The sequence below is a fragment of the Heteronotia binoei genome, chromosome 21, assembly GCF_032191835.1.
Source record: "Heteronotia binoei isolate CCM8104 ecotype False Entrance Well chromosome 21, APGP_CSIRO_Hbin_v1, whole genome shotgun sequence".
Taxonomy (NCBI): Eukaryota; Metazoa; Chordata; class Lepidosauria; order Squamata; family Gekkonidae; genus Heteronotia; species Heteronotia binoei.
The window spans coordinates 121,016,101-121,042,183 of NC_083243.1; the positions used below are offsets into that span (position 1 = coordinate 121,016,101).

The window sequence follows — 26,083 nt, forward strand, 5'->3', positions numbered from 1 at the left end:
TTATCCCCTCTTACCCCATGCCCTCAATTGCTAGAAAACTAATAAAACTTTTAAAAATTACTATTCATGCTTTCCTCCTTTGCTGAACAAAGACAGTCTTGCATTTACATGACCTGTGGCTTGCCTCAAAGTGTCTTTGTGCCTGGGAAATGTGTGGGTGCTGACAAAATATGCAGTAGGATCCCACCCATATACCTGTAGACCATTTTTAAGGTGCTTAAAGGTAAAGATATTAGAATAATTTATTTGAAAAATAAGCTCAAGGCTCCCACTGCAGTGCATAAGGGACTAAATTTACAAGTTAGTTTATCAGGACTAATTCCGCTAGGACTGGTAAGAATCATTCTCTTCACAAGCTCCCCCCCCCCCCCCTTCAAACATTTTCAACTAATTAGTATGTCACAGATGAGAGATCAGCCTGTGAGTGTGCAGCCTACCCAAGGCTACAAAAAACTGTTTGTACCAGAAGTCTCTTTATGCAAGTCCAATCCTCTGGTGAGCCATAACACTAGGACTCTTCTTTGGAGGGAAGTGGGGGTGGGCACAAAATTACTATTCAGACAGTTTGGGTTAATATAGGCTACTGGAGGATTAATAATTCTTTTGTGAGCATCTTACTAATATACAGTGCAGAAAAATACATGTTTTCCCTAGAAAAGAATCTGTAGTGGTATTTCAATACATTCTGTATGCTCTTATGACATGTTACACTAATGTCAGTATAGTAAATCCATATTATGAAATATGTAACCAGGTATCACTGTTTTTGCAGACTCAACAGACTTGAAGATACCATTTCTTTAATCAAAGGAAGAATTGAAGAAGTTGATTTGCCTGCTGAAAAAGTCGATGTTATAATTTCTGAATGGATGGTAAGAGAACCAATATGCTACTTAGTAATAAAAACAAACTAGATTTTTATGAAAGAAATACGTAATCTGGAATTTAATGATTTATGTAATTATAGGCTCAAATTATTGACTTGCATTTTTAGGGAACTTCTTTAGTATTGTGCATGGATATGCAGGTTAAGGATGTGTAAGGTTTCTGTAATTCAGATTTGGATTGTAGTAATTGGTTTGAGATAGTAGAAAAGAGTAAGAGTTCAGTAGCACCTTAAAGACTAACAAAATTTGTGATAGGGTATTAGCTTTTGTGAGTCACTACTCAGTTCTTCAGCTGCATCTGAAGAAGTGATACATCTGAAGAACTGAGCAGTGACTCACGAAAGCACCTAACCTTGTCACAAATTTTGTCAGTCTTTAAGGCACTACTTGACTCTTTTCTACAGCTACAGACTGACTAACACAGCTGCTCATCTTGATCTGTCGCCATAGTTTGAGATACTAATGCCAAACAAGCATAAGGGATGATCTGTCAAACAGAGCCCCATTGAAGTTCAGGTTCTAACATTTTTCAGTTAATTGATGAAGAATCCAGTTCTCAGTGAATTTTTCAAGGACTGGCAGAGCTTGACAGGGCAGCAATGGTGCTGTTAACTTACAAAGAACTGGTTGTCCCTGAGGTATCTTTTATGCTTCAGACATGTTAGAAGTAGGAAAGACTTAAAAGCCTTCAGGTATCTCACTGTAATGCAGTCCAGGATTTAACACTTTATCAGACTGGCTTGTCAGTCCATCAGTCTTTATTGCATCAGCAAAAAGCCATAGTAACAACACAACAGTTTCATCAAAGTGAAAGCAAGAAAATTCTACACATTTTAATACAAGGTTTGTCAGAAAAAGCAGTGTTTAAGCAAGCTGCTAGCTCAACTGAAAAATCATCAGAAGTGACCACCTTTATTACATATTGACAGACTGAACCAGCAACTTAGTTTTTTTGTTTGAGATGACAGCAGGGTACTGGATTGGTTTGTTACAGGTCTTTAGAATTTTCTTTGGGCTGCCTGATTTAGAAATGCAACAAGTTGTACATTTTGGTGACTCTGAGCATTATCAGTTTTGTATGAGAAAGGAGAAAATTGAATGTAAATCTAAGTTATTTCTGTAGCTGCCCCCCAACCTTCCTTCTTTTTATCATTGGCCTCTGTAATGTTTGGCTTCTCTGCTGTTATCTCTGTATGGAACGTCGAGACCCTGCATAGAGAAAATTACTGTTGAAAACACAGAAATGTTTTCAGATGATACATTTAGGTACTCATACTTTTTTCCATAGTGGCAAACAAGAAAAAACCCTGTCAGCTGTCTGCTTTCCTCAAATTTAGAGGTAGAATGAAAAAGTAGTTTCTCATCAGTGGGTTCTGCTCCTATTAGCCATGTGATAATAGTGTAGACTGGAACCCCTTTTTGTATTATGCATGAATGAGAGTCTAATAAAATGTACATGGCCTACTTTTAAAAAGCTAAATATATCTGGCATATTTTATGTATCCAATAAAGATTACTTGTAGCCTAAGCAGTAAAGCTGATTTTGCATAAACTAGTATACTTAGACCAGAATGTACATCTGTTTACTAACCATTACCTGCTGAACTTTGCTTTTTTGTTCTACTTAAGTACAGAAAATTGTATCTGAATATAAATATTTAACCTTTCTGGTCTCCTGGCAGGTACCATATATTTTAGACACAACTGCAGGATATAAGAGAATGTAAGCTGTTAAGGCACTGCTATTTACTTTGAGTTGTAAAAATTTTAGAAATTTTGAAGGCATGGGAAAAAAGCATCTCCTCCAGAAAAAACCTGAACATATTTGCTACCTAAGCTAATTTTACTGCTATAACAACATAAAAGTCATCATTTATAACTTAGTATACCTGATTGCAGTATTTTACATATTTATAGAATTTAAACATTATAAATACCTTGGCTTTCTACAAGAAAAATTGCAAATATACCCAGTACTTGAGAGAAAACTGCAAGCTGATGCTACCTTAGTACATGTACCTTATTTGTGAGTTTCCTGCATTGTGCAGGGGGTTGGACTAGATGTCCCTGGAGGCCCCTTCCAGCTCTGTGATTCTATGATCCAGCTAGATGCTGTCTTTTGCCTTCTCTGGCTGCTGTTTGGAGAGAGCCCAGTTTTTGGTGAAACTTCCAAGAGTTTTCCTCTTAGGCTTTAGTGCAGTTTCTGCCCCACCTCCTTTTGATTTCCCTCCCCTCCAGCAAGATAGGATAATAAGCTAATTGTTACTCAGTCTGTGAGTATTTGTGTCAATCGTCTAAGGGGAAGTCGGGACAACAGAAGGTATGAGAAGCAATGCACCCTGCGTGCTTCCTTCATGAAGATTAGATATTATTTTAGCTTTGGAATGCATCTTTGATTTAAGAGCTGTGTATGTCTACAGCTTACCCACCTTATCTTTGCAATCTTTTAACTCAATCTAAAAGAGAAACTATTTCACAGGAGGTTTGTTCAGAACTTCCAAGGCCTGGAGGGGGGAAAACATGAAGGCGGGGACTCCCCCTTTTCCCCTTCCCCTGTTTTTCCCCTTGAGCCTTTACATCTCTGTTTATCTTCTTGATGCTGTTTTTTTTTCTAGGAATCTCTACATCTATATTATATGAAAACATGCAGTGTTTTGAGTATATAGTAAATCTAAAAAAGGACTACATAAGAAGGAATGTGGTGATTTTCAGAAGTGAATATAGTAGACCTTTACTTCTTGCCTTGCATGTACACTCACGTGGCAGGAAGAAGGATATGAAATAAATAGTGCTATCCGTTATGATCAAGTGGTAGTGGTGCCAAAGTTGTTAGTTTTGCAATTAAGTATAAACTACTGTAGCATTTTGAAGACATTAAAAGTACACCTACAGTGTGCTAGTTAAAACTGAGAACCATGCCCCAGATAGTGCATTATTGAAGAGATGTACTATAGAGCTAGGTGAGCAGGCTTTGTGAACAAGGATGTTTTATATGCAAGCGAAATTATGCTTCTGTTCCCTCGAGGTATAGAATTTTAAGAGGTAATGATGTTTTACAGTAATTAGAGTAATTCTACATATAGTAGTTAACTGTGAAATGAGAACGGCTGTGCAATATGCTGTTTTCCAGAATATTCATTGTATCTGTAGGAGGAGATAATTTGGTGTATACATTTGGGAAGAGGCTTTTAGCAGAGATTTTACTTTTTCATATTTTGATTCCTCATATCAAAATAATACTGATTAAATGACAGTATCAGAACAAATGGAATGCTGCTTTAGAATTCCTGGGTGGAATGTTTTCCTTCTAAATTATCTTCTAGTTTTACCATTCAAATATGTAGTTCTAGTTTTTTGAACTAGTAAATGCAAATTTCAGGGGCATTTTTCTGTCTTATAGATAGATAGATAGATAGATAGATAGATAGATAGATAGATAGATAGATAGATAGATAGATAGATAGATAGATAGATAGATAGATTATCTATAGCAAACCTGTTTTAAAAGCTGTCCTATGAATATAGGATTGGATCCCGTGGAAACTTGTGTGAATAGAGTTGGGGAAAATGTATCTTTCCCCACCATCTCATTTTCCAGATAGCCTGCTGTTTGTCCTGCAAATACTCTGAGAGTTTGTTGTCCCACCTGTATGCCTTGGTCATAAGTGCTTTGTGGAGGAAAAGGCCAGGCTGCACTGTGACACAAACAACTCTCAACAACACTTGGCACTTGTGACACTCTGGAAGTCCTGAGCCAGACTTGGCAAAGAAAATGGAGGCTGACAGCACTTTGGTCAAGCTGTTCCAGTTCCTAAACACACTGTAACCCCAAGGCACATCACATACCAGCATTAAACAAGCAGAGATATGCATAAAATTGCATTGTGTCTGACTGTAATGTCACCGAGCACCGGAGCCAAACCCACCCCCCCCACACACACACAACTTATATCATCATTCCTCTAGCTTCTATGAAATGTACCAACTTGGGAAAAGTTCCTATTCTTATGAGTTTCTATCTCGGTCGTTGAACCTTTGACTTCTGTCAGTAACACCTCCGGTTATCTATATCAGTATTTCCTGTTATCACCCTGTCTCAAACTCCCAATTCTCCTGCTCCATCTCAGAAATTAATTGCTTTCCTGCCTCCATTCAGATAATCTAATCACCCTGCCTAGTTTTAATTCTTGCCCCACCTTTTCAGCAATGGGTTATCAACACCTATTAGTCACACCCAGCACTCTGGCTTCCTGAGACACTTTGTTTGTCTCAGAAAAACCCATCAACTTGCTCCTGCACACATTGTCTCACAACTTTATAGCCCAATTTTACATTGTTCCAAGGAACATCCTGATCACCTGTACCTCAGGGTATGTTTTTTCTTAAGAAAGTACTCTGTACATGTTCAGTGTGCCCTGTCTTGGTGCCTTCAGACTCCCAATCCCAAATTATGTTTGGGTACCTCCATAGTAGAGCACTGGTAGTTCTGCTGTTCTTCTCTGTGGACTTCTACTCTCCAGACAGGAAGTTATAAACATCTCTCCCCTCCACCCCAAATCTTATCCCCTACCAGCTCTGCTAAAACCTATTTTTGGTGTCCTTCTGTGTGTGTTAGTTTAATTCAGTGTGTGTGTATTTTTTATCATATTTTTAATAAAATTCTTAATTACAATTGGTTTGGTCATTTCAAAATTTATATATATTTCTCACTGGAGTTATTACTGGTATACACATTGTGGAAATTCTATTCCTAAATATCTCTACCTGAGTCTTCCTCTGCTAATTTCCCCATAAAAAAGGAGTCTCCCAGCATTTCTGGTAACAAGTTGGATGAGCCTCTCAAACAAAAAACACCATATAATAGAATAATGCAGCGAAGAGGCAGATTTGAGTGTTACTGTTGAAATAAATTCCCAGTGGAAGAAGGAGGCTTCTGATTTTCTCTCATAGCTGCAAAGCCCCACACTGTGATGTGTTTTGTTTGTGAGGCGCAAGCAACCTTCACAGCAGGTTATATACGGAAGGAAAAATAGGGAAAGATCCAGTGTGCCAGTACATTCTGTGGCCTTTTTTGATGGACAGCCAGGAGTTTACTTAATTATCATGGAAAATATGCTGGTATAAAAGGCAAAGCAGATGCTCCTAAAATACTTCATTATAATTTCCTTTCTTAGTTCCTCTGGTAGTAAAATTGTCACTTGCATGTCTTGGTTTGTCAGCTAGAATCATTAATATTCTGTTCACAATTCAGTGTAGTATGGATCTCTTTGCTGTAATTAATTTTGAGGGTTCTAATACAAGATTTTGAAAAAAATCTGAACTTTGTCAGTGTGGAAGCAGGAGCATCCCAGAGCATCATTGGAGAATTGTCAGGTATAATTCTCTTTCCAGATGGCACCCCTACAGGTGAGGCAGTAGCCTGTGAAATTACATTCTAAATTACACTAGAGATGAGCACCACACATAGAGCAAAGCATTCAGAAATTGGTAATAAATGACTGGATTGAAAATGGAGGACAGTTCCAACATAACTTACAGGGATGTGATATTGCATGAAAGAATAGAGATCTAAGGAAAGTCTAAAGAACCGAACTGGGAAAAGTTTGAAGGAGGACAATGATATCTGTTATATTGCAAGATAATTTTGTCTGTGACCTACCTTTTCATTTACTGGACCTTTCAATGTAGCTCTCAACATAGAATCATAAAGTAATGTCACAAGAAATAATTTACAGATAACATAAAACTAATGAAATCCCTTTTGCAGCTGGAAGGTAAATGGAGGAAATATGCAGCAACCTGCAGGATGTAGATTATCACTGGGTGTTGTGACATAACATCACTTGAGTGCATTTGGTTCTTGTCTTAGAAATTATCTGCATACATACCTCTCTGCTGGGCTATGTTTAAAGGTATGAAAAAAGGAATGCTGTGTGGCCATTTCTCATGATTTCAGACTACTTCTTTTGTTATGAAAAAGTGTACGAGTTGTGATAGGAAAAACCCCTGAAAATCCCACGGTGAGCACAACAGAAATCTTGAGGGCCTCTACAGAACCAAAGTGTACACTTCATTCTTAGCAAGCAGCAGACATGAGGTTAAGGATACAGCAGATAGTTCCTCCTGGATGTCTTGGAGCCCTTCAAGATTGGCTGCAAAAGGATTTCTGAGAAGTATTGAAACTCAAAACAATTGGAAGGAGATTTCAACAGCCCCCAGTTTTTGCTTAATTCTCTTTGCTGATGCTTGTAGCTGTGTTAATCACTTTATGTATACAATTCCAGAGGTGGTGTTCTCTGCAGCCAAAATTAGGGTCTTATTTACACCTTAAAAGCAAATTCCTTGAGGAAAAAACTGTCATGAGGCAGAAGCACTTGTTTACAAAAGCTCATACCATAATAAATTGTTCAGTGTGACAGACCCTTTATTGCTGACTGAAGAGACCCAGACAGCCCCTTGTGATTTTGGGGATCAGATTTGTTTTGAACTGCAAACTTCCCTTCAGTTACAAGATATTCTTAAGGTAGCAATTGTAAAGGCTCTGGATCACTGTTGTGAAGTAAGTTTTGTATTGAGCCTGAAGAGTACACAGTTCACTGTTGTTAGCCACCCTGAGCCCGTCAGGGGAGGGCAGGATACAAATGTAATAAAATAAATCACTGAAGTAGGAGGTTTAATAAAGCAACAAAGAAGATGTATTTATATGCAGGTTATGTAGTGAATTTTCTTTAATGCTTGTGGATGCAAACAGGCTTTCACTGATGACGTTGGGTTGGATCCGTACACACACACGCACGCACACATACACACAGGATTTCCCATACCAGCCTGCCTTTTCTTAGACTGTCTACTCTCTTGCTGATGCAGACCCAAGAACTGACTGCTGCTGTGCTTTCCTCCAACTTGCCAAGCCACCTTTGAAAGATGATTGGATGCTGGAGCAGCACTCCGATGACTTGGGTGTGAAACAGCTGAGCAGTTTTCTTTCTTTCTTTTTCTTTCTTTTCTTCTTTCTTTTTTCCTTCTTTTTCTTTCCTTCTTTCCTTTTTTCCCCTTCCTTCCTTCCTTTCACTGGTTTGCAGAGGAGAGGAAAAAACCCTTTCCTTGACTGGCAGAGGGAGTTGGAGGGAAAGCCAGAGAAAGCCTTCCCTCAATTGGCTAAGGGAGGATGGAAAGAACCAGAGAAAGCCTTCACTTGCTTGGCTGAGGGGTCCTCTCTTTCCTTTTCTGGAAGTGAAACAGCCAGAGACAGGGGGGGAAATGGTGTCCCATGGCAGCAGACCAGATAGAGAAAGAGAGGGGGGGAAAGTAAGAGGCAGAGAGGAATTGAAGTCCTGTGCTTAAGACCAACAGTGTTATCAGAGAGTGTGTTGGTCTGAAAGGTACCACTTAAGGCCTCTGAGGGTGAACTCATTGGGGCCAGTCCTGACTAGCTAAGGCTGCCAGTTACAGGGTTGGTGGCAAATTTCTGGAGATTATGTGGAGGAGGGCATAGAAGTGGGGGCTTCAGAGCAGGGTATACCAGACCCAGGTTCTTGCTGAGGAAGCTTACTGGGTGATTTTGGACCAGTCAGATTTTCAGCCTAACCTACCTCACAGGTCTGTTGTGCAGCTAGAAGGGGGGAGAGAATAATGATGTAGGCTGCTTTGTCCCCCCCCCCCCCCGGAGAAAGACTGTCCGTTTCCTACATAGACAGGGAGGGGGGATGTGATGGAAAACTGAAGTCAGAGGGGTAAAGGGAAGGAGATGGGGTTGCCAACTCCATGTTAGGCTCTTCCTCTGAGGAGCAGGCAGGCAGAGTGCATGCTTAGAACAGGGGAGGAGCTCTGCCTCCCGCTCAATTTCTTTTTTGCCCACCACCCTTACTGGACCTCATTGCGTTAGCTTTTTCCCTCAGCGTGCTCTTCTCAAATACTCTCTTCATTGTCATCGTTCTTTGCCTTTATCTTCTTTTATCTATGAAATACAATGCAAAAAAAGGACCTTTTGTGAGAGTTGATCTTTCCCTTCCTTTATTCTTCCCCCCCACACACATATACACCCTGGCAGACAGGAAGGGGACAACCACCTTTTAAAAGTGTTTGAAGTGTCGGGCCAAACTCCCTTCCACAGATGGGCATTCCTACTGCCTGTTGTGTCTAGGAGAGGGACACAAAGTAGAAACCTGTGGCCATTGTAAAGGCTTCGGCAGACAAACGCAAAAAAATCAAGCAGTGCATCTCCATAGCCATTTGCTGGAAGTATCGCTTATGCCTCACTCCGAGACATCAAAGACTTTGCCGCCTCCCTCCCAAAAAGAGCGGGGAGATTTGACTTCATCGGCCACTTCTCATAAAAAGAAGCATAAGTCCGATAAGAAATAAAAACATCGATCTGCGACTCCGAAGGGTTCAACTACAATGCCTGAAATGGCTGCCTTATCACAGAGCCTCTTGCCCACTATACAATAATCTCTGCCTCAGCAGTCCTTGGCTTCTACTGCCTCGGCTTTGGCTTCTACCACCTCAGCTCCTATCCAACAACTGCGACCTCAGCAGCCTTCGACTTCTACCGCTTCAGCCTCAGCTCCTGCAACCCAATCAACTCCTACTCAATTGGCTACTGACTCATTGACCAATCCTTCAGCACCCCTTGAGCCTTCGACTTCTTCACTCCCTCTTGACAGTGCCTCAGCAGTCATTATAATTTCAGACTCTGAGACCTTTGACCCTGATGTTTTGATCTCTCCTGCGACCACAATAAATAAAGCCCTTGACTCCGTATTTACTCCTCAACAATATCACCTGGATGCACAGCAGTCTTCAGCCCCGGATTGATTGGCCTGGTTTCGAGACATACCTAACGTTTCCTTGTTGGGCCAGTCTCCTCATCACCCTCTAACTCAGCTTACCTCTAGCAAGGCTGCACATCCGCAATCTCAGTCCCATCGCACTCATTCTCGCTCCTACCGTCAATCAACTTCAAGGTGTGGACATTCAACTTCTAGAGCATCTTATAGAAGCCGACACCACTCGCGTTCCAACTCTAGGTGTTGATGTTCGACCTCTCATAGAAGCTGTCGTTTTTCGCGCTCTGTTTCCAGGCATCGACGCTTGGTGTCTAGAGCTTCCATCAGACGTGAAGACTGCAGTTGGTCTCGCTCTCACTCGACATCCAGACACTGTTCCTTTTGTCGTTGACATTATTCTCCAATGCCTACACCATCTAGGACGCATTCTCCACATACCTACGCTTGTTGGTATGGTTGCCACTATTGGTCCTATACGACAGTTGCTCCCTCACACAGAAATCTTTTTTTTAACTACCAAGCCTGCTGAACCCATTCAAATTCTCAGCACTGTGACTATTCAGGCTCAACCTCCTATACTTACGCCTTACACTACCTCAACAGCTCCTGCGGCTGTTGGAGCTTTGTCACAACTTCCTGAACTGGTACCAGAGCCTGTCTATATGCCAGACAATTCACTGCCAAAAGATCCTGACGATCTAGTTCTTAAGGACCCGGAGAACCCTTGTTCGGATGCTTCATCAGCGTCCTCATCCTCAGTCATTGGTGATCCACTGCTACTTAATCATTTGCAAGACAGTACTCCTCCTAGCCCTTTATCCCCATCTGAAGGGGCTAAACCTTACCTGGAAATGATCACTCACATGGCAGAAGCTTTACATATCCCAATACACACTGACAAACCTGAGGTGACAGATTTGATCTACAAACTTGTTCAGGCAGAACTATCTCCTGCAACTTTGCTACCTATGTTACCTGTTCATTTGGCAACTCTTAAGGAAGCCTGGGAAACCCCTGCTTCCATACCACCTACCCCGAGATTTCTTGATGCCCTTTATAGAGTCCAGGCTTCAGATGCAAAATTTTTATTTTCTCATCCAGCTCCAAATTCTATGATTATCCACTCTGCTTCTAAATCTAAACCAACTTGACATCCTTCACCTCCAGAGTGAGAAGGTCGAAAGCTGGATACATTGGGAAGAAAGCTGTACTCTACCACTACCACCTTGAGTAAACTCCACACTTACTTGGCATATTTTTCAGCTTATAGCTTTAATCTAGCCAACCGCTTGATTCCTTTACTGTCCAACCTGCCTGATCCTGTAAAACCTCAAGCCTCAGCTATCATCCAAGAACTCAGTTGTTTCTTGTCAGCAGATCAGTTCCCTAAAACATGCGATTTCCTAGAGTAGCCTAGAGTCCTGGCTACTTTGGTAGCCATTTGACACCATGCTTTGCTTCACTCAACAATGCTCCAGCCTGACCTGAAGACTAAAGTTGAGGACCTCCCCTTTGATGGGGAAGGTCTCTTCCACTCGACTACTGTTGAAGTTCTTTCTAACGTCAATGACAGTAGGAAGAAAGCAAAGAGGTTAGATGTCGCCTCTCCTACTTTTTCATCCAAACTGAGGCAATGGTCATCTCATAAGAAATACTATCCACCGAGAGCCTCTGATAATTGGAGACATAAACAATTCTCTTCAACAAGACCCAACTTTTCAGCCATACAAAAATTGAATCAGTCCGAATGTATGTCACCAGCTGACAGTCGGTTTGACAGCCTTGCTCATCTGGAACTTCCATTAACATCCCCTTCACCTCACCCAGGAACCAGACTCTCTCCCCCTTTCAACATCTTTGGGAGACTATAACATCAGATGTCTGGGTCCTCACTATCATCAGAGCAGGATATGCCATTGAATTCTTCGAGTTTCCTGTGTTCCCATACTTCGTTCCAACACCGCCCTCTCTGGTCCTCCACAAAGAAGTATGCTCCTTATTAAAAGGGCAATAGAACCTGTGCCTTCTTCAGAACTCAAGGCAGGCTTCTATTCATGTTACTTCATTGAGCCCAGGAAAGATGGAGGAAAGCGCCCAATCATGGACCTGAGAGACCTCAATCGGTTTATCCGCCACAGAAGTTCCAGATGATCACCCTGCAAATGATACTGCAATTGTTACCAAAAGATGCCTGGCTGGCCTCCATGGATCTACAAGATGCATATTTCCACATCATCTGCAAACACCATTGCCGCTACCTCAGGTACATAGTGGGTCAAGCACACTACCAGTACAAGGCCTTACCATTCGGCCTCTCCACCGCACCCAGAGTCTTCACCAAGTGCATGGCCATGGTAGCAGCAGCGTTACGTCAACAGGGAATCCAGATTTTCTCATATAACGATGATTAGCTGATACGGTCATCATCAGCCCATCAACTACAAAAGGACATTACTGTGACCATGGAGTTGCTCAAGAACCCGGGTCTCTGTGCATTTTGCAAAATCTCATCTGCAACCTACGCAAGCTCTTCACTTTGTAGGGGCACTCATCAACACTACAACGTTCAGAGCCGATAGACAGGGCCCAAACCCTGAAGAGCCTGATTCACAACTTTCTTACTGCTCCTACTCAAACGATGGAGTCCATTCAAAGTCTCTTGGGCTTCATGGCAGCCACAACTGCAGTCATTCCTTTCGCCCATCTGAACATGCAGCCTCTACAACTTTGGTTTCTGCACCACTTCAGGCCAACTATCCATTCTCAGAACTTGCTTCTAACGATACCAGAGCATGACCTGGACTCTCTGAACTGGTGTTTGCTAGACACCAACCTACTAGTGGGCAAGGAGTTTAAACTTTCTTCTCCCACTCAAATGCTGATAACTGATGCCTCACTCAGTGGCTGGGGAGCGCACTGCAATGCGTTACATCACACGGAACCTGGTAGTTGATGGACAGCCGGAAACACATCAATGCCTTAGAGCTTATGGCTGTCCATCGTGCTTTGCAATATTTCCTCCTACAACTCAAAGATCATCATGTCCAAGTGGCTTCAGACAATGTCACTATTGTATACTATATCAACAAGCAAAGGGGCATGAAATCACACTCCCTTTGCAAACAGGCTCAGCAACTTTGAAACTGGTGCATTCTCAACAACATCTCTCTATCTGCAGTGCATCTGCCAGGATCAATGAACATTCATGCAGATATGCTCAGCAGAATGAAGCCAGTGACCTGGAATGGTTGCTCAGCGACAGTTACCCTCACCCCATATTCCGGACACTTTTGCATCCTGCAGGAATGTGAAATGCCGCATTTTTTTCAGCAGAGGTGCTCTATGGACCAGTCACTGGGGGATACCTTTTTCCATCGATGGTTAGGGAAACTATTCTACATGTTTCCTCCAATCCCATTAATCACCAGGACTATACAGAAAATCAGAACGGATCACACAGATTGCATACTGATCATGGTGGCCCCACCAGCCCTGGTTCTCCCCTCTCTTACTTCTCTCTCAGGAGGTCTTTTGTCGACTGCCTCTAGTTCCCGACATTCTGACGCAACACAACAGAAACGTTTACCATCACAACCCAGCTTTCTTTTGATTGACCACCTGGAGAATCAAACCTTGAACTTCTCTGCAGATGTTAGAGGTCTTCCTTAATGGCCATCAAGTCATACCAACTGAAGTAGAACCATTTTTCTATGTGAGTAAACATAATTTGGACCCATTACAGGCGCTCTTCTTTTACCTACTATCTCTCTCGGATACTAGCCTCAGCTTGTCATCTCTGAGAGTTCACCTATCGGCCATCTTGGCTTTTCACGTCTTGGTAGATAACTCCTCAGTTTTCTCACATCTACTGTCAAAGGCTATTCACATTTGACAAAGACTTTTCATTTATCGCAGTCCACTGGCTAAGGGGCTATTCACATTTGAAACCTTCCATCAAACCTTTCATCTCCCCGTGGAGTCTCTCCCCAGTTCTCACATAGCTCATGGGTAAACCCTTTGAGCCCATGGCTACAACTTCCATGCAACTCCTTTCCTGGAGGACAGCCTTTCTACTGGCTGTAACGTTGGCCAAAAGGGCCAGTGACATATCAGCCTTTACAATCCCATCCACCATATACTATCTTTTACAAAGACAAGGTGGTGTTGTGTCCAGACCCAACTTTCCTACCTGAAATTGTTTCGACTTTTCATTTATCGCAGTCCACTGTGTTGCCAACTCTCTGTCAGGATCATACTGACAGTATCCAGAAAGCTTTGCGCACTCTGGATGTGTGCAGGGCGCTCGCTTTCTATCTGCAAAGGACAGTTGCTTTCAGAAAGGACCAGAGACTATTTGTGGCCTATGGAGCACCTCAGCAAGGTGCCAAGGTGTCACCTCAGTGCCTTTCAAAGTGGATGTCTTCCACTGTAAGGCTTTGCTATGAACTTGCTAAGGAAGCCCTACCTGAAGTAATCCGCGGTCATTCCACCAGAGCGGTTTCCACTTCTTCATGGGGTTCCTCTAGAAGACATTTGTTCACTAGCCACTTTGCCATCAATCTTTGTGATGCATTACTCCCTCGATGTGCGCTCCAGGCGAGATGCGTCCTTTGGAGATCGGTGTTGTCACCAGTAACATCATCATTGCTGGACCTCAGGTGAGCCTATAAGAAAACATGCAATGTCTGCATTATTAACCTGTGTTTGTTTTAGGTTGCTCAGATCCTTCTGCCAGCACCCACCTTCCAAGCATTAAAGGTTGCTTGCCTGTAACTAATGATCTTTGAGTGGTCACCTGTGCGGTCACACTCGACCCACCCAGCCTTCCCCACTGCTGGCATTTCCTTCTACTTACCTGCAGTTGGACCTGCTAGCAGCGGCTGGAAGAAACTGAGTGGGAGGCGGAGCTCTTCCCCGTTCTAGGCATGCGTTCTGTGTGCCTGCTTCTCAGAACGGAGCAAGTGCCTGCCAAAAACACACTGCGCTACTATTGGAGTTCTCTGAGGTTGGCTTTGAGCAAAGGGAACCAACCCAAGTGTGTAGACTGCACAGGGGCCACTCAAAGATCATCAGTTACAGATAAGCAACCTGTTTTTATAGTGAACTCTTGTTTGAAATACTTTATTACAGAGGAATTTCATTATCAATAAATTAGGTAAGGGTAAGATTATTATGAAACCAGTTGCTATGTTACAACAGCTAACAGGAGAAACAAAAGCAGCTTATTAGAAGTGACTTCTCCGTAAGCCTAAGAGCCCCGTGGCACAGAGTGTTAAAGCTGAAGTACTGCAGTCCTAAGCTCTGCTCACGACCTGAGTTTGATCCCCGGTGGAAGTTGGGTTTTCAGGTAGCCGGCTCAAAGTTGACTCAGCCTTCCATCCTTCTGAGGTCGGTAAAATGAGCACCCAGATTGCTGGGAAAAAGTGTAGATGACTGGGGAAGGCAGTGGCAAACCACCCTGTAAAAAGTCTGCTGTGAAAACATTGTGAAAGCAACGTCACCCCAGAGTCGGAAATGACTGGTACTTGCACAGAGGACCTTTCCTTTTTTCCTCCATAAGCCACTGTAAGAGAACAATGGTTATTTGTCCTTGCGGACTTTATGCTACAAAACATTATAAAGCACATCTTGTAAAATCTGTATATGATTGTAGAAGAATTTCTTTAATAAGGCATTTTATCTTCTGCTATACAGGGATATTTCCTCCTTTTTGAGTCAATGCTGGATTCTGTGATTTACGCAAGGAACAAGTACCTGGCAAAAGGTGGTTCAGGTTAGTCTACAATTCTGTTTAATAAACCATCTCTGGGGAAGCAAAAGATTTAGACTCTGCTATGCATGACTAAAAAAGTTCTTACCTGAGATGAAAAATGTTTCCATTAGTGGAAGCTTCAAAGCATTCATTTTATAGTATGGGTAATACAAACCAATTGATGGGATATTTGGGCCTTAAAGAAAATAGCATTTTTAAATAACGGTTTGACTTTACAGAAACAGAAGTGTAGTCCTTGAAAGTTTATAAAGTTTGCTGTTGTTGAAAGACAGGCTAAGGCTTTCACCATAAGGCATTACCATAGGAATGTAGGAGCACTTCATAAGACTTGAAAGTAATCAAATTTTAAAGAGGGTCAGTGGGCTTAGAAAAGTGTGACAGGTTAGGATTGCGCTGTTTGTGTGTGTATACATCATAGAGTTGCTGCTGTATGTAAGAAAACCATGAAAACTGAAGAGCTTCTTCAGTGAATCAGGGTTTTTTTGGTGGGGGTGGATTCTAAGAGATGTAAGCAGCTTGTAGCTAATAGTCTTCTTTTATGAAGATCTGATAATAATTTGTTGTGTGCTCAAGGAAATGGGGCACATGCAACTATGTGTGGGTATATGCATTGTATCTAAATTCCAGATTGGTGTGTTCCATGTTGAAGAGTAGACTATAGGTTAATCAGTAAATACTTCTAAATTCTTTAGAATTCTCATGTTACTGCAAAATCACTTGATAGAATAATGAATACATGAAAAACTTAAATCACTTAAATTAAGTCAGCATTTTGTTACGTGTAGAAGAAAACAATTTAGCTTCACTTACTATACTCATTGTGCATAATACTTACAATCCAAAAGGTTTTTCTCTATTCCCTTGTAGATTTTTTTAAAGAAATAGTTTTAAATGTTGGGTTATTAAAGAAATATTATGGAGTGTCATTTGTTCATCAGAACACACACTTGCAGTCCTTTCACTACATTATACTCACCGCTCTTAGAAAAACTAGTTTCTGTACTCTGAAACCTTGTCAACTGCATTCAGAATATATTTATAAACTAGGAATAAGGCCCGTTGTGGAGAAAAATACAACGGGCTCTAGAAAGAGGCACTGGGCCAGTGCCCCCCCCCCTTGCTGCCTTCCCACCCAAGTGAAGGCATCCACTCGAGCCCTCCTTGGAGATTGGCAACAGTGGTTCCCCAGGGGAAATGGCATTGTACCTGTCTGAGGTCCCTCCCTTCCTCAATCCTCACCCTTCCCAGGCACCACCCCTTAAATCTCCAGGAATTTCCTAGCCTGGAGTTGGCAACCATATCTCTTTCCCTTTGTGTCTAGCAGATCCCTATCTGAAGCCCTAACTCCTATGCCCTCTTCACCACAGAATCTCCAGGAATTTCCCAGACCTGAACTGGCCTCAACGAGTTCACCCTCAGAGGCCTGTAGTGATACCTTTCAGACCAACAGTCTCTCCCTAACAATATTGTTGGTCTTCAATCTCTCTCTCTTTCTGTATTTGGTCTGTTGGCACAGGATGCCATTTCCCCCCCTTCTAGTGGAGGATCGGGAGGAATCTTCAGCCAGTCAAGGGAAGCCTTTCTCTAGCTGTCTCCCTCCTCCCTCCCTCAGCCAATTGAAGGAAGGTGTTCTTTCTCTCCTCTGTGAATAGTGCAACAGGCAGTTCAGCCAATGGGAGAGCAGGGAGAGCCAATAACTGCCAAAACCAAGACGGTTTGCCGTTCACTGACAGAACCAGCTTTGCTGGGTAGGAACAGCCACTCGAGTGGGAGAGCAGAGCAGACTCAACGAATGGCATGCAAGTACTCTTCATTGATAGTTTGATGGGCCAAAGGTTGATGAAGTGCAATCCCATCCAGTCCCAACCAATCAGGGTGCTTGGATTTGCCAAAATGAAACTGGTTTTATGTATATAGAATATATTTCTTCCCCATTTCTAATTTTTGGATGAAACATACTGTGAGATCCCCAAAGCACTTGGAAGTGCTTTTTAATTAGTTAGCAGGGAAGAAGGCAAAAAAGGGAGAATAGCAGGCTGCTCATCATGTACAGCCCACACGCACCCAGAAGAAAAGGTGGGTTGGAGAGGAACAGATGGTCAAGAAGATCTGCTGCTAAAAGCCCAAGGATGCAAGGTGTGCAGCCAAGCGCCATCATCATCGGGTCAGCTCTGGACTCTCAATACAGTTGCTGCCACTGCTTGCCCTGCCGCAGCAATGTTCCCACACCACAGCCATTACTGCTGGACTTTTTCAAATTCTGATGCTTTTCCCACCACTGCAGAGCTCTAGCTGCCACCCCATCCTCTCGCTGCTCCTCTTCTAAAACCAAGTTGCCATCACAACTCTTTAATCCACACTACCCCACCTGGAGCCTATTCTCACATTGATCCTTCAGCATTGGAAGCTGGAGACCAGCTTCTATGAGACTTGGAGGTGACCCAATAAATAATGTGACAGTCCAGACAAAAGACCCTGGCTCCTGGTTTGTCTGTAGACCCCATCCCCCTGTAACCCACCCAATTGCCCAGATTGCTAGTTTGAACAGCGTCTGGGCCAATCAGCAGGTCCCCCATTGAACTGAGGTAAGGGAAACCATCACCATTCATCTGCTCCTGTTCCCACAGCTGCAAAAACAGCTCTGGGTAATTCTGGAGCTTTGGCTTATCATTCCTATTTCTGCTTTGGCTACTTTGTGGTGTCTCATTTTAAATATAAGCAGTGAAGCTCATAGGCAAGTGTTTATGTTGTGCATTTTGTGATAAGTAAACACTTAACTCCATCGTGTATTTTAGATCCAGAGTTTAAGCACAGAGCTGAGTTCCCAACTTGTGAAGTGATTGTGCAGGATAGACTCTCCAGGTTTTAACACCATAGCTATAAGAAGAGGCCCAAGGAATCTGTCCTTTCAATTTGCCTATAACTTGTAGTGCATCTGGGTGGTTTGTTTCCTGTTAGAAACTGAGAAGAGAATTTGTCCAACCAAAACTCTTCCCAAAAGAATTTGTACTCCTCCTTCTGTTTAGAATTGAATTCTAAGTTAGAATTCTGAATTAGGTTGTTGAACTTTTGATTTTTTGTTAATGGAAAACTTTGGGTTCTCTTTGCTTACTGATCCATTTATTCAGTGTGTTCATAGTTACACAGCTTAATTTAAAGTGGTGCTTATTCAGGGAAAATGTAGGCACTATCTAAAGCACCCTGGGAGAGCTGGTCTTTGCCCCACGTTAGTGTTACAAGCACATAGAACATTACCATACCTTTTCTTATTGTAAATATTTTAGCATTAATAATTCAGAAGTGTTCATTGCTGGATTGTTCAAAGGCTAAGGAAAATATTTGCTGGGGAAAAACTACCATTCTTTTGTTGAAAGCTTTTAGTTTTAATGCAGGTGGGGAGTAATAATTTAAGCTGCCAAGAGGAACACAGCTGCCACAGCAAGTCAAAGCGATAACAAAATGGAAACATTTTCTACAGCTTGCTTGCTTTTTCTCCTGGGGCAAATTTAGAGTCTTGCAAAGCTAGCAAGGAGCACTTCTTGCTCTGGTTCTAAATAGTACAGCTATGCAATCTCAGTTTTTCAATCTTGCTGCAACGCACTAAGCCAGCAACGCCAAGAATGCAACACATGAATAACTTGTCTAGAACAGGGTTGTGCATCTAGTAGCCAAATAATCAAATCTGGGCCCCTGCAGTGGTGCCAAAGCCATTTCTCATGCCTGTGCCTCTTCAGGTGACAGTATAGTTACGAAAGGGAAGAACTGTGGTGGGGGTGAAGCCATACTGGCCACCAAAATAACTTTGCAGTGTTGCAAATGACTCTGGTATGTATTCTCACTTGGTGTGGACACCTGGTTGAATCAACTGTGCTTGCTGCTTCTTCATTTCGTTTTAAACTGAGTTGCTCAAGAATGGAAAAATTAGTCTGATTCCTTCTGTGAAAGCATTTACAGGTTTAACGGTTGTGTTTTAAAATATGTTTTGTCTTTCCTTAACAGCTCTTGGTGGCTTGCATATTAGCCATAAAAATTATGATAAAATTTACCTATACAAAATTTCTACAAATGGTTTAGTGTCAACAGAAAACATAGGCAACATGTTACCTGAATTACTGTACTTGTCATGGCAGTAACATGCAGAGATGTCCTCCTGCCTGAACAGAACAAATGTGTACTTCTGGGAATTTCAAAACTTAGGACTGTATTGCCTATGTTTATGGAGATGCAGATTCAGAGAAATATGGGGCAAGGGAAGGAAAAAAAGCTTTATTTACTAACAGAAAAATGCAGAAAAATTAAAGTCATATGGTAAAGCTGTAATGAATTAAAAATACAGGGGGGAATTCAGTATGGAAAAACAGCAATAACATAAACTCTTTCCTTGGAATGGCTGCCTATGTACAAAAAATAACCATTTACGAGAAAACAAGTTAAATCCCTAGGAGTGGCCGTGTATTCCTTTCCTCTTGATATGACTCACTGCTTCTTGATATCACTTTGATTCATGCAGCTTCTATTGTTTCTGGGCCCACACTGACTCAAACCAGAAAAAGGGGGAGGCCTCGAGTGAGGATCTTGTGGGCATCAAACGCAGCCTCTGAATTGCCCTGACCTGAATAGTCTGGGCAAGCCTGATCTCAGAAGCTAAGCAGGGTCAACTCTGACAAATACTCTGATGGGAGACCTCTTTGAAATACTAGCAGTTGGGAGGACGGGGCAGCCATCTCTCTGAATATCTTCCAGGCCTCCAGTAGGGGTCAGTCATCAGAGGTCACCATAACTTCAAGGTACAGACACACACACAGTACCAAAAAATACAAAACAAAAAAATCCAGCCCCTAAAACAGTTTCTTGAGCAAGAGAAGGTCTCACAGAAGACCTAGGGCTGGATCCTAGAGATACATTGCAACAGCATAGGTATTTTTCTCTGACAGATGGAGCCCTTCTCTTACATGATTTTCTTGCGTCTGTGTGTTTTCTGATAGTCCATTTCAAAGGACAGGGATATGATTGAAATGGCTTGGGTGTAAGTAGGTGAAGTTCTAACTACTCTCAATGATAACATGATTGTTTTCTGATGGCACACTGGTGACTGAGCATTAGATATTTATTTGTTATTTACAGCCTGCCTTTCTCACTTGGACTCAAGGTGGATTACATTGAGTGAGTCAGTGCAATCAGCAGATGGGCTGCATTCAGTTTTCAGTGCAATAGAATTAGGATTATAGAACCAACCAGAAGCCTAAAAACAAAACTGAAGGAAAGCATAAGTATTAACATGACAAATTAACTGATGCAAAATTCCATAGTGGGATCCTAATTTCAGCAAGCTATACACATCAGAATAGACCACGGTCCCTAATAATTTTCCAAATAATGCTGTGGATCATTTAATACAGTGTAAATCTGTTGCCTGCTTAGAAAAGCACTCTTGAATAATTCAGTTTTGCACAGTTTTCAGAAAGCCATGAGAGTGGGAGCCTTCCTGACCTCAAGTGGGCTGTTCCACATGGTGGAGGGGGGCACAACAAGGAAGGTGTGTCCATGGGCAGTTGTTGATTTTGTCCATTTGCAGATTGGCACCTGCAGAAGACCCTGCTCCAATGACTGAAGCTGTTTGGTAGAGCATTGAGGGAGAGATGATCTCGCAGATATGAGGATCCAGAGCCATGTATGTGATAGTCAATACCTTAAATTGCACCCCATAACTGATGGGCAGCCAGTGAAGTCCCTACAGGATGGGTAATGTGTGCTCCATCTAGCTCTTAATCATAGCCAAGCTGTGACATTCTGCACTAGCTGGAGATTTTGAAGGGAGACTAATGTACATTGCATTGCAGCAGTCTAGTCTCAATGTTACTGTGGCATGGATCCAGGTGGCCATATCAGCTATATCGAGGTAAGGGGGCATCTTTGGGGCTAGACTGAGTTGGAAGAAAGCCATTTTTGCAACTGCATTAACTTCTTCTCCAATAATAAAGTTGGGTCAAAGTTGGGTCCGGTAAAACCCCAAGACTCTTAACTGATTCAGCAGAAGTCAACTGAACTCCATCAAAAGAGGGGAGCTCAGTGTACTTCAAGATCTCTGCCTTCCCAACCGGCAATGCCTCTGTCTTTTTAGGATTAGTTTCAGTTTTTTCACTCTTAGCCAATATGCTGCAGTAGCTAGGCAGTTAATTGGGATCTCTACTCCATCACCAGGGGATTTTGATATGAGTTGAGTTATCATTTGCTTACTGATGACATCCAACCCCAAAGCTGGATTTGAATTGTCCTAAGGGCTTTACATAGTGATTGAAAAGTATTGGGGGGGTGGGGGTAGGATGGCACCTTGTGGAACTCCACAATAGGTCCCACACTGATGACAGCTGGTCTCCCACAGCAACCCTTTTGAATCTGATCTCTGAGGAATTATTTGAACCAGTTTAGTGCACGTTCTGATACCTACTCCTGACTCCAGGTGCCTCAACAAGATGTACTACTGAACAGTAGTACTACATCTGCTGTATCAAATGTTTGCAACAACAAGGAGGCATGACCTGTGTTACAGCTGACATCCAGGTCAGCAAGTATTTTCAGTATTTCATCAGCAAGAAACTTGGCAAAGATATCACAACTAATTGTTTCTTCTTGATACAATAAAGGCTTAGATTTTGGCATCAGTTCCTGAGCTACCTTTAACAATTGGGATGGTTGTGAGCTAACCTGATGCTATAGTAGCATAGTAGTAACATTTCTTTGCTGCCCATCACTGCAATTTCATAGGTCTCCCAGTGGACTCTATAGTATAACCTATCAGACTGGGTAAGGGTTTGCCACCGGGATCATTCTAGACTTCTCTATAGTTATGTGATAAACCAGGGGTCCAGTTTATGCTCCAGGGTGGTCATGGTCATAGGAGGAAACCTTGCTGATAGCTTCAAGGAGCTGCACGTTCCATACTCCCATTGAAGCCTCTGCTGAGCATGTATTTGGGATCCTAAAATCCCCGGTGGGTTTCATAAACCAACATAGGCAGACCATTTTAACTGGATCACCTCTCATGCACAGTGTTGGAGCAAAAGCAACATTCACTTTGGATTTAAGTATGTATTGCTTAGACCCAGTGGTGTACCAAAGTCAGGACAGGGGGCATGATCTGCCCTGGGTGCAGCTTGAGGAAGGCCTTAAAGCCCATGTAATGCTGTGCTCAGCTGAACGTCTTTCCTTTTATTTTTAAACTGCAGTTTTGGCTGCAGCCACTAGTGCTGCAGGGATGTCTGAGCATAGCAAAAAGAACTCCTGGATCAACTAAACTTCCCTTTCTCCAAGAATGAAGCAAAGTCATTAACAACAACCAAGCCACTATGCTGATAACTGCTACAGTAATTTCTAGCCTGCAAGTCATTTTCTCTGAGAGTCTAGCTTTTCTGTCTTCCTTTCCTTGCACCCAGCTCAGCTAGATTTTGCAAAGTAATAGTTAGGGTGTTACAACAAGATAAAACAACCTTTCCCTCTCAATCTCTCTCCTTTTCCACATATTTCTCATTCATTTCTGCCTCTCTTCACCTGATTTGCCTGTCCCTCCCCTCCCCCCAATTATTTTCACTTCTTGATCTCAAGACCTTCTCATCCCTATCCTGCTTGGTGTCAGAATGTATTTAAGAGTAGTATAATAGCAAACTTCTGTTAATATTATGAACAGAAGTTACTGGGTTTGCTGGGCATTGTACGTTGCACTGGTTTTGCTGTGCTTCCAAACTCTTGCTTGGACTGTGATTCTGTGCTTGACGTCAGCTGGCATTGGCACAATGGCACTGGGTTTGCTGGACACTGGACACTGCACTGGTTCTACTGGGATCACAAAAATGCCCCTCTTTCAGTTTCTACTGCAGAGATTCTCTGATTTTACTTTAGTCCTTTGGAAACAATGGAAGATGGGTGCAATTTCTTTGGGGGTAGTGTGTTTCTTAACATCCAGTCTAGTGAAGCTTGTGATACTATTTTGTGATGCCTTGGCTAGCGTTAGTAAAAGTTAGTGCAAAGGCAGATTCCTAGCTCTCAAAAATGCCTCGTAGATGTTTGGAATGCTCAGCTCTTGGCCTTCAAAATAGAGAACAGAAGCCCTCTGAAGTGCCTGCTTAGTACATGAGTAGTGTGATGGATTTTTCATTTTTGTCATCAAGTCACCGCTGACTTATGGTAACCCTTTAGGGTTTTTGAGATAAGAGATATTAGGAGGTAGTTTGCTGTTGCCTGCCTCTGTGTTGGCCCTGTTTAGCTTCTGAGATCAGGATATCCTGAGGCTATGCAGGTCAGGGCTAGGCTGAGAGCAGTGTGACTGGACCAAGGCCACCCAGCAAGCTTCCATGGTACAAGTGGGGATTTGAACCTAGATTTCCCAGATCTTCGTATGACATTTTAACTACTACATCATCCAGGAAACTTTTTAAAATTTAACTTCATATATATAATCATGCTAGTAAAAAAGATTCAAATCCAAGCACATTATTCCATCATGCTGGTTCTTGTGATGGAATAATGTGCTTGGATTTGAATCTTTTTTACTAGCATGATTATATATATGAAGTTAAATTTTAAAACGTTTCCTGGATGATGCTTCCGTGCTTAACCCACATAAATCCGGTTTTCGATTGGGTCATGGGACAGAGACGGTTCTGGTTGCCCTCACAGATGATCTCCATAGGTGGCTCAGCAGTGCTAATGCTACTAGACCTGTTGGCAGCGTTCGACACAGTCGACCATCAACTACTGACCTGTCGCCTTGCCAATGCTGGGATCCCGGGGTTGGCCTTGAAGTGGCTCTCCTCCTTTCTCCAGGGTCAGGGACAGAGGGTGGCGCTAGAATATTAACCATCCCGATGACACCCACTTTTTTTTCAGATAAAAGAATTTTATTGAACAAATGATTTCATTACAGTCAACATTAAAAATATATCAGATTATGATACACAGGATTTTGCGGTAAAATATTATTTATAAGATAAGTCACAACTGGAAACCAAGGAATCACAACTTTTTTTTCAAAAGATTGCGGAGAACTATTTGAGGAATAATGTGCCATTTTTGTTAAAATGAAATACTCTCAAATTTTATCCTTCCAATTACTCAAAGATGTGGTGTGCCGCAGGAAGCAGTTCTTTCTCCGATGTTATTTAACATCTACATGTGCTCCCTCCCCAGGCTGCCCAGAGGTATGGGCTGGGTTGTCACCAGTATGCAGATGACACCCAGCTCTATCTGTTGATGGGCGGCCAGTCTGACTCCACCCCGGAAGATCTGTCCGCAACATTGCAAGTTGTGGCAGGATGGCTCAGGCTGAGTAGACTGAAATTAAATTTGAAGATGGAGGTCCTGTATCTGAGTTGCTGCAGTCTGGGACCAGAGGTCCGTTTACTGACCTTTGATGGAGCGCAGCTTACGCTGGCACCCAAGGTTAAGAGCTTAGAGGTACTCTTGGATCCCTCTGTAACAATGGAGGCCCAAGTAGCTGTCACTGCCAAATCAGTTTTTTACCATCTGCGGATGGCAAGGCAGTTGGTCCCCTATCTCGAACGCGATGACTTGACAACAGTGATCCATGCCATGGTCACCTTGAGACTGGATTACTGTAATGCCCTTTACATGGGGCTGCCCTTGTCCCAAATCTGGCAACTCCAGCTAGTACAGAATGCTGCAGGAACACATTCAGCCTGTGCTGAAAGCACTGCACTGGCTACCAATAGCGTACCGGATTTGCTTCAAGGTACTGGTGATTTCCTTTAAAGTCCTATGTGGCCAGGGTCCTGCATATCTTAGGGACCACCTTTCCCTGCATATGCCCCAGTGAGCACTTCGGTCCAGGTCTCAAAACCTGTTGACAGTTCCCAGTGTCAGAGAAGTGAGGCTCAAATCAACGAGAGCTAGGGCCTTTTCCGTTGCTGCCCCTAGCTGGTTGAATGAGTTGCCAGAGGAGGTCAGGGCCCTGCGAGAACTTCCACAGTTCCGCAGGGTCTGCAAAAAGGCACTCTTCCGCCATGCATTTTCATGATAGCAACACCTGCAGCAACAGAATTGGTCCATAAATCACTACCAACAGTTCTACCTCACCACGCTATGGCGATCCTGGGACCTCTTAGAACAGCTGACTTAGCACCTTACCACCATTAGAATTCTTTCGCTGTCTGAAATCATGATATTAGCACATGTAGATGCTTTAGTAATTGTTTTTATGTTTTATGCTTTTAATTGTTGTTTTACCCTGTTGGTCACACTAATCTGATTGTGGGACCTGTGCGCCACCCTGAGCCTGCCTTTGGCAGGGAGGATGGGATATAAATTAAATAAATAAAAATAAAAAAATTCCACTGTTGCTTTCCTTTTCTGACCACTGAAACAAAATTTTAGTCTAGTGGCTCAAACTTTGTTCTGGTGCCTCAGACCAACAAGGCGTTACCCATCTGAATCTATTTTCCGGCCATTATTATTATTTGTTTTATTTCATGATTACTCCCTGCAAATAACCCAAGTATGGGTTAAACTAACAACATCCTTTTCTAAGGCTAGTTCTGTCAGAGATTTCACCTCTGTTATATTGCATAATATCACAAACATTTTGATACACTATTCTAAAAGAAATATAGTTGGATGTATTT

At 42.5% G+C, this 26,083-nt stretch overlaps 1 protein-coding gene across 1 annotated transcript in view; it reads left to right on the forward strand.

Moving 5' to 3' along the window:
- The window catches only part of PRMT3 (protein arginine methyltransferase 3), a 121,212-nt gene that overhangs the window by 35,909 nt on the left and 59,220 nt on the right, over window positions 1–26,083 (forward strand). Inside the window, exons 10-11 of the mRNA XM_060262279.1 lie at window positions 773–872; window positions 15,371–15,449. Coding sequence (XP_060118262.1) covers window positions 773–872; window positions 15,371–15,449 — 179 coding nt within the window. The remainder of the gene's footprint in view (window positions 1–772; window positions 873–15,370; window positions 15,450–26,083) is intronic.